Genomic DNA, 15,618 nt, shown 5'->3' with positions numbered 1-15,618 from the left:
ACGAGGGAGACCTAAAAATTCTAAACAACCCAATATCAACCAATGAAATTGAAAACATAATTAAAAACTTATCAACTAAGAAAAGCCCAGACCCTGATGGCTTCAATGCTGAATTCTACAAGACATTTAGAGAGGAACTGCTGCCACTACCATTTAAACTCTTCAATGAAATTGAAAGGGAAGCAATACTCCCAAATTCATTCCTGGAAACAAGCATCACCTTGATCCCAAAAGCAGAGAAAGACCCAACAGAAATAGAGAACTATAGGCCAATCTCACTAATGAACACAGATGCAAAAATCCTTAATAAGATACTGGCAAATGGAATGCAGAAAATCATCAAGAAGATCATACACTCTGACGAAGTGGGATTCATCTCAGGGATGCAGGGATGGTTCAACATATGCAAATCAATCAATGTAATACACTATATCAATAGAGCCAGGGACAAAAATCATATGATTATCTCCATAGATGCAGAAGAAGCATTTGACAAAATCCAATGTGCATTTATGATAAAAACCCTACAAAAAATTGGAATAGATGGTATCTACTTCAATCTGATAAAAGCCATCTATGAAAAACTAACAGCCAATATCATACTAAATGGTCAAAAACTGAAATCACTCACATTGAAATCAGGAACAAGACTAGAATGTCCACTATCACCACTCTTGTTCAATATAGTCTTGGAAACATTAGCCATGACAATTAGTCAAGAGAAAGAAATAAAAGCAATTAAGACAGGAAAGGAAGAAATCAAACTGTCATTATTTTCCGATGACATGATACTCTATATAGGAGACCCCAAGAACTCTACCAAAAGTCTTCTAGACTTAATAACCAAATTCAGTAGACTAGCTGGATACAAGGTCAACACAATAAAATCAATAGATTTCCTCTACACGAACAACAGACTCACTGAGACAGAAATAGGGCAAATAATTCCTTTCACAATAGCATCCAAAAAACTGAAATACCTAGGAATCAACCTAATGAAAGAAATCAAAGACCTCTTCTCTGAAAACTATAGGACTCTGAAAAGAGAGATTGAAGATGATAACAGAAAATGGAAAGACATCCCCTGCTCCTGGGTAGGAAGGATCAACATAGTTAAAATGGCCATACTTCCAAAACTGCTATATAGATTCAATGAAATCCCAATTGAAATCCCAGCAGCATACTTCATGGACCTTGAGAAAACAATCCAAAAATTCATTTGGAACAAGAAGAGACTCAGAATAGCAAAAGCAATTCTAGGGAACAGAGACATGGCAGAGGGTATCACAATCCCCCACTTGAAACTATACTACAAAGCTACAGTGATAAAGACAGCATGGCACTGGCAAAGAAACAGATCTCAGGACCAGTGGAACAGATTAGAAGATGCAGAAACAACTCCAGACACACTCAGCCATCTCCTCTTTGACAAAGGAGCCAAACACCCTCAGTGGAGGAAACATAGCCTCTTTAATAAATGGTGCTGGAAAAACTGGGTTTTAACTTGCCAAAGATTAAAACTAGACCTATGTCTTTCACCATGCACTAACTAAAATCAAAATGGATTAAAGATTTAAATATTAAAATAGAAACACTGAATTGGCTGGAACAGAGGTTAGGTAGAACTCTTGAAGACATCGGTGTAGGAAAAGATTTTATGAACAAAACCTCAGTTGACCGTGAACTAGCACAAACAATCAACAAATGGGATCTCTTCTTATTAAAAGGCTTCTGCACATCAAGAGAAACCACCAGCAGTGTGAAGAGACAACCCACAATGTCGGAAAAAATCTTCACCTGCTCTTCCTCAAACAAAGATCTACTATCTTGAATCTATAAAGAACTTAAAAAAAATTAGACCTCCCAAATTTAAAGACCCAATCCAAAAATGGGCATCTGAAATGAACAGACAGTTCTCACACAAAGAAGTAGAAATAGCAAATAAGCATAAGAAAAAATGTTCAACATCACTGGTCATTCGAGAGATGCAAATGAAAACAATGCTGAGATTCCACCTCACTCCAGAAAGAATGGTTGCTATCATGAAATCAACCAATAACAAACACTGGCAGGGCTGTGGGAAAAGAGGAACCCTGCTCCACTGCTGCTGGGAGTGTAGACTGGTGCAACCACTGTGGAAATCAGTATGGAGATACCTCAAAGAACTTGGACTGGAAGTCCCATTTGACCCAGCTATTCCCCTGCTGGGTATCTTCCCCAAAGAATTAAAAGAAGCATACCACAGTGATATATGTGCATGCATGTTCATAGCAGCACAATTTGTAATAGCTTAAACTTGGAAGCAGCCCAAATGCCATCAACTGGAGAATCATGAAAATGTGGTTTTTTTAATAAAAATGGAGTACTACTCAGCCATCAAAAATGAGAAATTAGAGACATTTATAGCTAAATGGATGCACAATGAGGTGATATTCAAGTGAAATAAATGGGATACCCATGTGTAAATCCCAAATAGTTTCTCTAGTGTGAGAAACTGTAAGTGTAAATAAGGACTAAAGGTATAATAGATAATGTGAAATAGGAAGAAACGGGGCAAAGGGGAGGGGGAAGTGGGAGGGGTAGGGGAAAGGAAAGAAGGGAATGGAATTAATATGAGAAAATGAAAAAATGGAAACAAAGTCTTTGTAAACTGGGAGGGATGGAGGGGTTGAAGGGAGGGCAGGGAAAGGGGAAAAATAAGAACCAAGAGACATTACGTAAAGGTGCAAATTTCCAATGATGAATGTCATTATATTGTACACCTAAAATGCACCAATAAAATAAAATTTTAAAAAATTAATTCCACAGTTTGCGAAGTTTTCAAAGATGATGACAGAGAAGCAACATCCTGAAAACAGGTACATTAACAAACAAGCTGAAAGTGCATCCTGGGTTCTGCTTACCTGTAATCCTCACTGATGGGAACATTCTGAGAGAAATACAAAGCCGCTGTCCGGGCTCTCCAGTGCCATTTTTTTGCAGGAAGAGTATAAAGGACACAGTCTTGTAACTCTTCTTGGAGCAGATCTACCAGCTGTTTATGGGAGCCTCCATAGAATGCCTCAATGATAAGAATACTCATTGGTGCATTTAAACCTTCAGATGCAACCAAAGTCATGTATATTTTTTTCAGATCTAGATGTATACATGAAATTTAAATAAAAATAAGGTTAAATTTTACACTAAAAAAATACATATGGTTTAGTCACATGATTTTTTAAAAATATTTATTCCTCCCTTTAAAAAGCTTTAACCCTTAAATCTTACATTTTTGTAATCAAAATTCTCATATATTAGTAAGAGATTAATGTGTCTATTTTTCTGATGTGTTTTCCTCATGCCCTAAGATTACTTCCACTAGGATTCTTAGTTTTATCTTCTACCCCAAGAAGCTCAAAACCCTCTCTTGCTGTGATCATTCACTTCCTGATTGGTTTGGCTATCAGTCTGATTCAGTAACCTCAATGCCTGTTTGACCTACAGTTCCTGTCTTGGACAATAACTAAACTCATCTCCTGATGAAGACTTCCACTTCAAGAGCCCTTCTTTTGTAAAGACCTTTTAAGTTTTGAAGTTCTCTGATTCTGTAGCTCTCATATTAATTCATCTATAAATTTATCAGCTCTCACTGCTCCTAATGAGTCTGTATATAAAAGAAAGCACATTCCTATCAAAATCTCAATTTTCTAGCATTAAAAACTTTGATACAATTTCTTGAGACACTACACATATCTTGATTACTTCCCTGCTACAGTGTTTATCAATATCCCATCCCCAAATGAACACTAAAAACGTGGAGTAAAACTATGTCTCCGTGAGCCACGAGGATTTCTACAACTTTATATAGGAACCCCATTAAGAGGAATAAAGTTATAATAATGGGGTTCTTAAAGAGTTGGTAAAATTTTATCATTGAGAATTGGCTATCAATTTTTCATTTTAGTAATATGATTTTTCTTCATGTGCTCAGTGAAATAAAAATATATGTTTTAATGTAAAAACTTTCATATACATTTCAAAGGATATGGTATTTCCTTAAGACATAGGGGAGAAACATCATTCTATGTATGAATGCTATATTGCTTAAGAAATATTCCAGATGTTTGAACTTTCTTTTATGAGTGAAGTAAAATATCACTCATTAAATAGCATACTGCTTTTTAAAATAATACTGTTTCATGAAATTATTAGTTTCACTGACTCAATAATGTGCTTCATTAATAAAACTGTATTTCACCTTGCTCAAAGTAATGCCTACTTAAATTGTATTTCAAAGCAAAAAGTCTCAAGTGGTTCTTAAATAAAAGGCTGATCTGACAAAAGGCTTTCTTCTTGATGTGTGATTCTTCCAATGAGTATTTGTTGGGGAGCTGTGTGTGTGTGTGTGTGTGTGTGTGTGTGTGTGTGTTTCACTCATATATATATAAATGAAGAGAAGTACAAGTTACACCTCAGCTCTGTCTCCTTCCTTCCTTCATCCCTTCCTCTTTTTCTTTTTTTTTTTCTGTTTTCATTTTTATGCACCATCAGGGATTGAAGTGAAGGTCTTTGCACTGAGCTACATCTCCAGCCCTTTTTAATTTTGAGACAGAGTTTCCCAATCACCAATTTGCCCAGGCTGCAACCTTCTGCCTCAGCTTCCCAGAGTGCTGGGATTCTAGGCCACTAAACCCAGCAGCTCTATCACTTTCTAGTTGTATGACTTAGGACTCAGTTTCATCTTCACTAAAATGCAGATAACAATACTAACCTCAGAGGTTTATTGTGGGGATAAAATTAGATAATGAATGCTTGCAAACAGAATCAAAGTATTTAGCCAGTTATCTGTAGCATAAATCACTCTACCTAAGGACAAAGGCTATCTCTGAATCTTCAGCATTTTAAATTTAGTAATTTTCAGTTGTGGCCCCCATCCAGGAGGTATAGCTGAGAAAGGTGGACACACACATTCATTGAAAATGCAGTGGATATTACCCATTTCTCATCTGCAGCTTGCATTTCAAATAGGAATTTGAGAGCCCTGCAGGTTTTGTGGGTAAGAGGTAAGCTCAGAGGATGAGCTATGCAGAGCTCAATTTTTTCAGGCCTGCTGGAGACTTTTGCTTTAATAATACAGTGTTCAGTGAGTTCTCAAACACACTCCGACTTCAACAAGGTGGTAGCCATTAATCTATCAAGTGATAAGAAATTTCTAGAAAGTAACTGAGAGACCAGCAAAAGGAAATTTTGAAAATTGTATCAAACATTTCAAGAAAGACAGATGAAAAGCAGTTTTAATATTAATTTGCTTTACTTGATCACATCATAGCTATCTGCTATCTATCTTTATTTCTTCTGAACTAATCACACTAAGGTGTACATGCCATTTATCCTTAAAAGGTTGCTAAATGGCTTTGTAAAAATGACTTGAGATATTTCCCCAAGTGATAGAATGTGATATAAGCCTCTCTAAAGAATATTTTACTCATATTATCTCAAATCAATAGTAAAAAAAATACTTTCTGATTCTCCATCATTCTGCTGTTTCCGTGACTTATCTCAAGTATGCATCATGTAATATGTTTATTTTATAGATGTTTCTTAGGGGTCTGAATCACAAGTAATCACCAAACCATCAGCCACTGTGTATGCAGTATGTGTAAGTGTTGCTGTAGACTCAAGACTCTCAGTAAACAGAACTGAAGACCAAGCATGTGGGAGGTTGAAAAATAGAAAAGAGGAAAAAAAAAAGATTATAGCTATGGGAGATTTCCACCCCTTTAATAGCTCAGTATGAAGAGTGAAACATACAGGTTTGAACTAGCATACACTTGAGCATTTTTCTAGTGTCCAAAGGGTGTGTCACCATTTGAGGTATTTTCCTAGGGAGAGTAACTATGTCCTACCATCTCTGAAAACTATACTTAGTGGCTTTGATTCATGGAAATTTGTTCTACTTGTTTTGTGGAGACAGACATATCCTAGCAGTTCCCCCTACTTACTTCTATTGCAACTTCTGTGGCAAGAAGAAAATGTGTTCTTTCCTGTTGTCTTCTTGAAGTATGACCTGGAACAAAGATAATTCCCATTAGATGCAAGTAAAATAGGGAAAGCTGATTTCTAAATATAAGATTCAAACCAAATGTCATTATGGTACATTAAAGTACAGTTCAAATACTTTCACTATGCTTGAGTTCTGCTTTAGAAATCACTTCTTAAAACAAACAGGCATGAGGTGGGGAAAAAGGCATTTTGCCTATACAGTAAAATTTACTAAAATGTAAAGGGATTATACAATTTGTCATTTTAGAATAATTGGAGAAAACGTCAGGTGGGAAGCCTGATACCACAGAGGTTCACGAGCACACAAGGTGAATGAAACCACTTTTGGACCACAAGCAATGGCCTGTAAGAAAATATTTGGAATCAGTAGTAACAGGACCTCCACACTGACTCCTTCAAATGAAGGAGTCATTAATGGTAGCAGGCCAGGGCCGGGTATCCACCAAAAGATGACAGTGAGACTACAGAGTAAAATGTCTTACATAGGTATCTGAGTTTATGAATCTGTTAAAACATGGTCATATGTGCTACCACAAACCTTAAACCCTGAAACTTTTAAGACTAAGTTTACCAAAATAGGGGTGTGTGACATTTTAAAACAAACAAAAAAGAGAACAAATACCAATCAGCAAACAAGCACATGGTCTTTCTGTATAATATTCAAAATATTTTGTGACATTAAGAAACTACATGCCCACTCCATCTTGCTCATTTAAAAGAGCATACAAAATATTCCAGATAAATTTTTCCCAACTTTTAAATTTTTCTGGTTAAACAAGTAAGCTTCAGTTAAAGAAAAACTCACTTCTTCAGCACACATTATTCCCCAGTGACAACAAAGTGATAACTATGACAGAAGAATTTTACACCATGTCAAATGCTATTTAAGATTTGCAAAGGACAAAATGATCTATTTAAGAATTATCTGCCATACCAAAAATTTACATTTACAATTAAAGGGGACTAAAAAGCAAAAAATAAAAAATCACAATAATATTTCATATAAACATTGACCAAAATGAAAAGGCACCACTAGCACTGTCTCAATTAAAACTTAATAATGCATTGATATGATAGAGAACAAAAGTAGCCTGAAACCAACACTCTGAATATTTTTAAATTTTTATTAAACTTTTTGTCATTGTACCTGAATTTATTTTAAGCTGACCCAATTTCTTTATTCCCTGTGCCAGATCATTTTCAAGGTGAACTACATTTTTGTCTACTTCCTGTAGCAGTCACAAATGCTACAGGAAAAAAGAAATTAGAAGAAAAAAAAGAATTTAACAGCATGGATGCAGGAAATTTGCAAAATGTCATTGGTGTGCTGAAAAAACAACAACAACAACAACAACAACAATGGGCTAAGTATAAATAAATCATGTTAATTTAAAAATAATAAATCTAAGTCACATTAGAAACCCATGAGTCCTCATATATGTTGTCAAGCCAGGTGCCTAGGTTATTCAAATAATTTTCCAAACAAACACTCATTAATAATTGTAAATCAGAGGAACTGTTGTACTAAAATATTCCATAGACACCTTACTGCTATTACTTGTAGGAAGGTATAGTTTCAGTGATGATGGTTTTAATAGTTCTAATCCCACACATATGAGAAATTGATTTCACAGGCTAATCTGCACATAATTTGATGTCTTAAAACTTCAATTAATTGCTGAAAATATATTTTCTATTTATCTACATACAATCTTTGGAAACTTACACCTGACAGAGTAAAAACTTAGTAAGCTTACACACTAAATGGTTAAAATTAGGGACAGTAAAATTTGAGTAGGCTTTCCCAATAGGTCAGCAAAGGTTTAACTGGTATTTTCTTTAGTGGACTTTTCCCCACCCCTTCCCTTCTGTACTTCCACCCACTGACTCCAACACACCCAGGTTCTATTTAAAAAGCAACTAATAACCCAGCAGAGTAAAATAGGGCAGTGCTGAGATAAGTTAGTATTGCCTTCCAGCCCACTCACTTATTTTAATGATTCATTGGGGAAACCCCCACTTGTTAAAATATACCTGAAATCTGATTAAAGAGTAAAAAATAAGTATACAAGAATTTTTGCTTTAAAACATCTCACTAGTGATTCCCTTAAAAAAACCTATTATGGTTTCACATGAAGTAATAATACATTTTCCTTTTAAAATTTTCCTTAAAGTAACAAGGTACATTTGATTATATAAGAAGAAAAAGAGAAAATGATTAACAGATTCTACTAAAAAGTTTTTTATAAAAATCAAGAACAGCAAATTTAACCTCTAACACCTTAACATAATCTCTAAATACTGTAATATAATCCAGCATCAAATGCATAACAATAACCTTACAATCCTAAAACTATATGCAATGACAAATATTCAACATAAAAAATTTTTTAAATTGTCTAATAGTAAGGAATGAGTCCTTTTCCTGTGTATTAGTTTGAAATTGCCGATAATGCCTAATGGAAACTCATCACTATTTCTTTTTTTGGTTATGGTACATAGAACCTACTGTTTTACTTTGTGTACTGTACTATTATATGTAAACAGAAACAAAATCTTAGATTCAACTTTTAAAAGATAAACCAATCTAATATTTTTATACCCTCACAATACTCTGAATATTCTAATTTCTTCATCTCTGACTTTTGTTTCCTGTTAAGAACTAAGAATCTGTGCGTCAAAATCAAGTTTGTAGAAAGACTTAAATGTCATAATGTTTGAGATAATTTAAAGCTACTTCTTTTTTTAAATAACTTTATTATCAAACACACACACATACTAAAAATTAAAACCATTCAGGGCTGGGGATTTAGCTCAGTGGTTCTGGTGCCTGCCTTGCAAGCGCAAGGTCCCGAGTTCGATCCCCAGTACCAAAAAAAAAAAAAAAAATTCAAAGAAGAATAATGTAAGGGGAAAAAAACGATAATAATATTCAAATACAGTAGAACTCAACCAAAACAAAACTGAAAAGTATTTAAACATTTTTCCATATGACTTAAAAAAAAAATCTCAAGCACCAACAAGACACCAGAGGATGTGATTTGTTTCAGATAGATCCCCAAAGCTAACACTGAACAAATAATGATCTGGAAAAAAACTCCAGTTAGTTAACAGACCGCACATGAGCCAAACTTCTCCCTAATTTAAATTTCAATACAGTCATATGACATACGATGGAAACAAAATCCGAGAAATATGTTCTTGAGCCATTTTATCCCTGTGTATCCTTAATTAAACTTTCAGTTTCTCACACTAGAGAAACTACTCGGTATTTACACATATGTGTCCTATTTATTTCACTTAAGAGGATGGCCTCAATATGCATCCAGTTAGCTATAAATGTCTCTATAATTTCTCGTTCTTTATGGCTGAATAGTACTCTATTTTATAAAAAAAAAAACATCCCACATCTTCTTTATCCAGTTTCCAGTTGATGGGCACTTGGGATGTTTCCAAGCTTTCGCTATTACAAACTGTGCCGCTATAAACACGGGTGCACATATATCACAGTGGTATGATTCTTTTAATTCTTTTGGGAAGATACCCAGCATGAGGATAGCTGGGTGGAATGGGACCTCTAAGCCTAATTCTTTGAGGTATCTCCATACTGATTTCCATAGTGGTTGCACCAGTCTGCACTTCCACCAACAATGAAGAAGGGTTCCTTTTTCCCCACAACCCCGTCAGCATTTGTTATTAGATGATTTCTTAATAGCGGCCATGCTTTCTGGGGTGAGGTGGAATCTCAGTGTTGTTTTCATCTGCATCTCTCAAATAACCAGTGATGTTGAACATTTTTTCATATATTTCTTTGCTGCTTTTACTTCTTTGTCTGAGAAATGTCTGTTCATTTCAGATGTCCATTTTTGAATTGAGTCTTTGAATTTGGGGGGTCTGATTTTTTTCAGGTCTTTATATATTCTAGATAGTAGTCCTTTGTCTAAGGTATAGTTGCTGAAAAATTTTTCCCACTTGTAGGCTGCCTCTTTGCTCTATTGGTGGTTTCTCTTGCAGCTCAGAAGCTTTTTAATAAGATAAGATCCCAGTTGTTGATCCTTTGTGCAAGTTCCTGTGCCACTGAGGTTTTGTTCATAAAGTCTTTTACTATACCAATTATCTTTGAGAGTTCTACCTAACTTATCTTCAAGCAAATTTAGTGTTTCTGTCCTAATATTTAAATCTTTAATCCACGCTGATCTCAATTTAGTGCATGGTGATAGGTATGGGTCTAGTTTTAATCTTCAGCAGGGTGAAATCCAGTTTTTCCAACACCACTTATTAAATAATCTATCTTTCCTCCAATGAGGATGGTTGGCTCCTCTGTCAAAGATATTGGTTCTTCCTATCCAGGAACAAGGGATGTCTTTCCATTTTCTTATATCCTCCTCAATCTCCTTTTTCAAAGTTTTCAGTGTAGAGGTCTTTTGCTTCCTTTGTTAGATTGATTCCTAGATATTTCATTGTTTTGGATGCTATTGTAAAAAGAATTGTTTCCCTAATTTCTCTCTCAGTGAGTCTATTATTTGTATATAAAAAGGCTATTGTTTTTTGAGTGTTGACCTTATATCCAGCTACTCTACTGAATCTGTCAACATAGATAGCTTTAATCAGGTTGAGATAAAGACCTTCTATTCCAATTTTCTGTAGGGTTTTAATCATGAATGGGCGTTAGATTTTGTCACATGCCTTTTCTGCATCTATTGAGATGATCACATGGTTTTTGTCCTTGACTCTGTTAATATAGTGTATTACATTTATTGATTTATGAATATTGAACCATCCTTGCATCCCTGGGATAAATCCGACTTGGTCAGGATGTATGATCTTCTTGATGACCCTTTGTATTCTGTTTGCCAGTATCTTGCTGAGGATTTTTGCATCAATATTCATTAGGAATATTGGCCTGTAGTTTTCTTTTTGGGTTGTGCCTTTCCCTGGTTTTGGAATCAAAGTAACACTTACTTCCAGGAATGAATTTGGAAGCTTTGTTTCCCTTTCAATTTCCCTGATGAGTTTAAAGAATAATGGTGATACTTTTTCTTTAAATGTCTTGCAGAATTCAGCAGTGAAGCCATCAGGACCTGGGCTTTTTTTTGTTGGTAATTTTTTTACTACATTTTCAATTTCACTCACTGTAATTGAGGTGTTTAGAATTTCTGTATCTTCATTTAACTTTGGTAATTCATATATATCTAAGTATTTCATATGTATCTGTCCATTTCTTCTGTGTTTTCCATTTTATTACAGTACAGGTTCTTGAAGTAGGTATTGATGATGTTTTGGATTTCTCCTGGATCTGTTGTGAGTTCACCTTTTTCATTCTTGATTGCATGGATTTGAGCCTTTTCTTTCCTTTTTTTGATAAGATTGGCTAAAGGTTTATTGATATTATTTATTCTTTAGAAAAACAAATTCTTTGATTCATTAATTTTTTGTATCATTCTCTTAGTCTCCATTGCATTGATTTCTGCTCTGATCTTTATAATTTCCTCTCTTATATGATCTTTGGGTTTGTTATGCTCTTCTTTTTCTAGGAGCTTGAGGTTCCACATTAGGTTATTTATTTGAGTTCTCTCTGTTTTCCTAATATGAGCATTGATTGCTAAGAATTTCCAGCATAGAATTGCTTTCATTGTGTCCCATAGATACCTGTATGTTGTACTGGCATTATCATTTACTTGCAGAAACTGTCTAATTTCTCCTTTAATTTCCTCTGTGGCCCATTGGTTGCTCAGGAAGGTGTTACTTAATTTCCGTGTGTTTGTGGAAGTTTTGCAGTTTCTTATGTCATTGATCGCCAATTTTATTGCACTATGGTCTGATAATATATAGGGGGTAACTTCAATTCTTTTACATTTATTTAGACATGTCCTATGAGCTAGCATGTGGTCTATTTTAGAGAATGACCTAGTGCAGCCGAAAAGAATGTGTATTCTGATTTTGTGGGGTGGAACACTCTGTAAATATCTATTAAGTCCATTTCTTCAATAGCTTGGTTCAATTCTAGAATTTGTTAATTTTTTATCTAAATGATCTGTCTAATTTTGATAAAGGGGTATTGAGATCCCCCACTACAACTGTATTAGAGCTTATTTGGTTTTTCACATCCATTAATATTTGTTTTGTGTAGTTGGGGGCATTCGTATTTGGTGCATATATATTTATGATTGTCATCTCTTCCTCTTGTATTGTTCCTTTTACAAGGATGTAGTGACCATCTTTGTCTCTCTTAATTAATTTTGGTTTGAATAAAGCTACTTCTAATGTGCTTTTCTAATTATGTGAGTTGCAATGATCTCATATGTAAATGTTTTTGTAAAGTTACAATTTTATTTGCATATATGACTATTTAACTTTTGCGTGACATACATGTCTGTTCTTTCTCGATGTGGGATTTAAATTTCCGATGAAAAATATAAGTCACTTATTCCATAACTTGCATTAAAAAAAAGTCTTGGTTATAACATTCACATTCCAAATGCAAATTCAACAAAAACTTACTACATTATCATGTACCATAATTCAGTTGTTTTCAAATATACACAATTTCCATGAATAACAACATATATACACATTAAAATTCCTTTTTTTACATTTTTCTAAACATATTCCACATTATATAGCAAATTATAGCTAAAAGACTTTGAGAATTTTAGTGGTTTAACTTCACTGACAAACCTTTTTCAATTTATCATGGCTATTATTTCAAGAATAATTTCAAACTGTAAAAGTAACAGTGACTTAGTTCTACTAAATACTAAAGACATTTTCAATTCACTGCCATTTTTAAATGTGGTACCATATTTATGAAAAAGTAGAAAATTTTACACCAGAAAATCAGCTCATCATTCAAATTAATATTACCCTTTTAATTACCATACAGTCTTCTCCCACCACACCATTCTCCATAAGCCAGTCACAAATACTCTTTCCCAAATGAAAGTCTGATCATTAAGTGCCATGCTCCAAAACCTTCAATGTCACAATCAACTAATAAAATCCAAGGTCCTACACAGGGCAGTTCAGTTATTTTTGAACCTTTCCTTTCTCCTCATTGCTGCCACATTTGCTTTTCAGCCACTTCAATCCTTCTTCCTCTACTTCTTCAGACAGCATCACAGCAATACTGAATACCCACACTCATGTAGTGGTACTGCCCTATGACTTCACGCCATTATCTCTCTTCTGTTAGCTTCCTCTTTGTGTCCACCTTACGAAATTTTGTTAAAATTTCTACCCATGAATCACTATTTCTATGAAGCCTGTCCCTGAACATCCCTGAAACACAATTTCCTTTCTACTCTGAACAATATAATCATGCTTATTTTATGCTGTGGTCCTGTCCTGCTTTTCTATGAGGCTGTAAATATCTGAAGGATAGGACCCACACCAGTACTTTCCTTAGGGATAACTTGGTATCTAGAACATAGTGGATTTCACTAGACTTTTGTGGAGCTGAACTCAAAATCAGAGGAAAACAGGAAGTTGATTTTGTCTGCCTTTAAATTACCACTGCTTGCACTTAAAACAGATTCTGGCAGTACTATATTTGCTAATAACGATATCCCATAACTCCCAAAATCTCTATCAAGCAGCAAGTGCATCTGAACACATTTTATTATGATCTCTTTTCAAATACTGATTCTTTTTTCCAATTGTTCACAGAAATCAGAGCTTATGTGAAATAATGGCTTTTGTAATCATGTGTGTTTACTTAACCTACTGATAAAATAGAAGAAATAATGACTGAAGAAATGGAAGATACACCATAAGCAACTGTATTCTAAGCCAACACGTTTCATGGTCTAAGAGAATATCTGTGAGATCCATGAATTTTAAAAATCACCTGCATTTTTTTATTCTGTTTGATCAATAATTATCTGACTTTACTTCTAGAAGTGGAAGTAGGATAAGAAGCTAATTCCCTCACCATTAATCTGGTGATCCCACTCCACATTTAGTAATCAGGCTTGTATTTAACACAGAAGAAAAAAAAAGGTATTTTTAAATACTTTCTGCCAATAATTATTCATTTTATAAATGTTTTACAAGATAAATAATGTATTTGCTTTCTCAAGAAGGCCTCTCTCCAATATCTTCCATCTTCTTGAAATGAGCTATAAAACCAGCTAGTGCAAGAAAACTGGAGTAACTGGCCCATTAGGATACAGATACCTAAGTGACAAAGTCAAGGAATGCCACAGAATCATAGCTGAAAAAAAATGTCAATCCTATTATTCAACCACTTGTTTTTACAAGGAAGAATAAAAGAGTATTGGCATCACAGAGTAAAAGAAGAGCAAGGACTTAAACCCAGCTCTTGAGACACAATATTCATATCTTGTCCCATTATACTTCACTGCAGAAACATGATACAACAGAAGTAAAAGATGTATCAATTTTCTAGTCTTTGGAGTTTTAAGATGATATACAGAGGTCATATATTGTGGCACATGTTTTATATACTTCTGGGATATAAATATCACTATAAAATAGAATATAATAATGCTTCTCAACAGTTTGTAAATTTAGGACCTCAGCAGTGTAAGTCCCTTAAAGCTGAATACCAGATATTTAGGGTGGTAATACCCAAATTTTTGTTCTTGAGATCCCTCCCAGAGTTCTGTGTAAGCATCACTCTTCTAAAGCTACACCATTATCCGTTACCTTCCAACTCTAGACAGATCCCTTTGTGAGAGGATAGCAGATTTTATATACTTATATTAGGAAACAATAACAACCAAGATTTATATACATGAAAAGGCCTGGTGTAGGAAGTAATAAACTCTGCCACATAGCTATGTTGACTATATCTGATAATTTACTACTGTCACCACTGAAGTCTGTATCCCCTTAATAAATCAATCTAGTAATTTTTTGTACTTACTGTCACATTTAGGATGTATTTTTATTAATAATTACTTAATGTCAAATTCCTTCACTGAAACAAATTCCATGGGGACAAAGAATAGAACCACTTTGTTACCACTATACATGACAGTACTCAACAAAGAGAAAGTGTTTCATAAATGTATGTTGAATCAATGAGACATAAAACCTTTAACAATGGCCTTAACAACTTTTTCCTGATACATCCAAGACTTTTTTTATTCAGAACAAATACTTCTCACAACTACCAATATTTATGCTCTAAGATAGAACCTGATGCACAGATTCTATCACTATGTAAATATAGTAAGTGGCATTACTGTATTGAAAATGTCACATCTCAGTTCAAGAAAAATAATTCACTCAATAGACCTGTGAAGGTTTAAAAAACCACCTATCTTGCCAAAAAAAACCATCTTCCCTGACCTAACTAGACTCTATAAAAATATTTAACCCAACATAGTTAAGTCTACGACTTGGAAGGAGTCAACTGGGTAATCACTGGATATTTTTTATTGGACAAAAGCATTATCATCCTACCCTACAATGGCTTCTATGCCAGACTTTAACTCTGACTCAGTTTGTGTAGGGTAATTATAAATACATCCACCAAACAAATTTATATAAAATGACTGAAACACATTCTTAACCATACAGGCAATAGTCAGTCTCAAACATCTTTTAAGA

At 34.3% G+C, this 15,618-nt stretch overlaps 1 protein-coding gene across 22 annotated transcripts in view; it reads right to left on the bottom strand.

The window, feature by feature from the left end:
- Window positions 1–15,618, bottom strand: part of Qtman (queuosine-tRNA mannosyltransferase) — a 462,684-nt gene that overhangs the window by 323,889 nt on the left and 123,177 nt on the right. For 21 of the 22 annotated variants that reach the window (XR_015445963.1, XR_015445964.1, XR_015445957.1 and 18 more), the window contains 2 exons: window positions 5,982–6,046; window positions 2,904–3,135 (listed from right to left, as the gene is read on the bottom strand). Coding sequence is in view for 17 of the 22 variants with exons in the window: in XM_087197538.1 (XP_087053664.1) it covers window positions 2,904–3,135; window positions 5,982–6,046 (297 nt within the window). In the remaining 5 variants the exon portion in view is untranslated. Of the gene's footprint in view, window positions 1–2,903; window positions 3,136–5,981; window positions 6,047–7,189; window positions 7,215–15,618 lie in introns of those variants that run through there. The other variant, XM_087197547.1, reaches the window with a different exon arrangement.

Source organism: Heterocephalus glaber, unplaced genomic scaffold (genome assembly GCF_053883595.1).
Source record: "Heterocephalus glaber isolate CG9 unplaced genomic scaffold, H.glaber_assembly_v1.0 deba00000347, whole genome shotgun sequence".
Taxonomy (NCBI): Eukaryota; Metazoa; Chordata; class Mammalia; order Rodentia; family Bathyergidae; genus Heterocephalus; species Heterocephalus glaber.
Note: the sequence above shows the minus strand (reverse complement) of the source record. Positions and strands in the feature narration are given on the sequence as shown.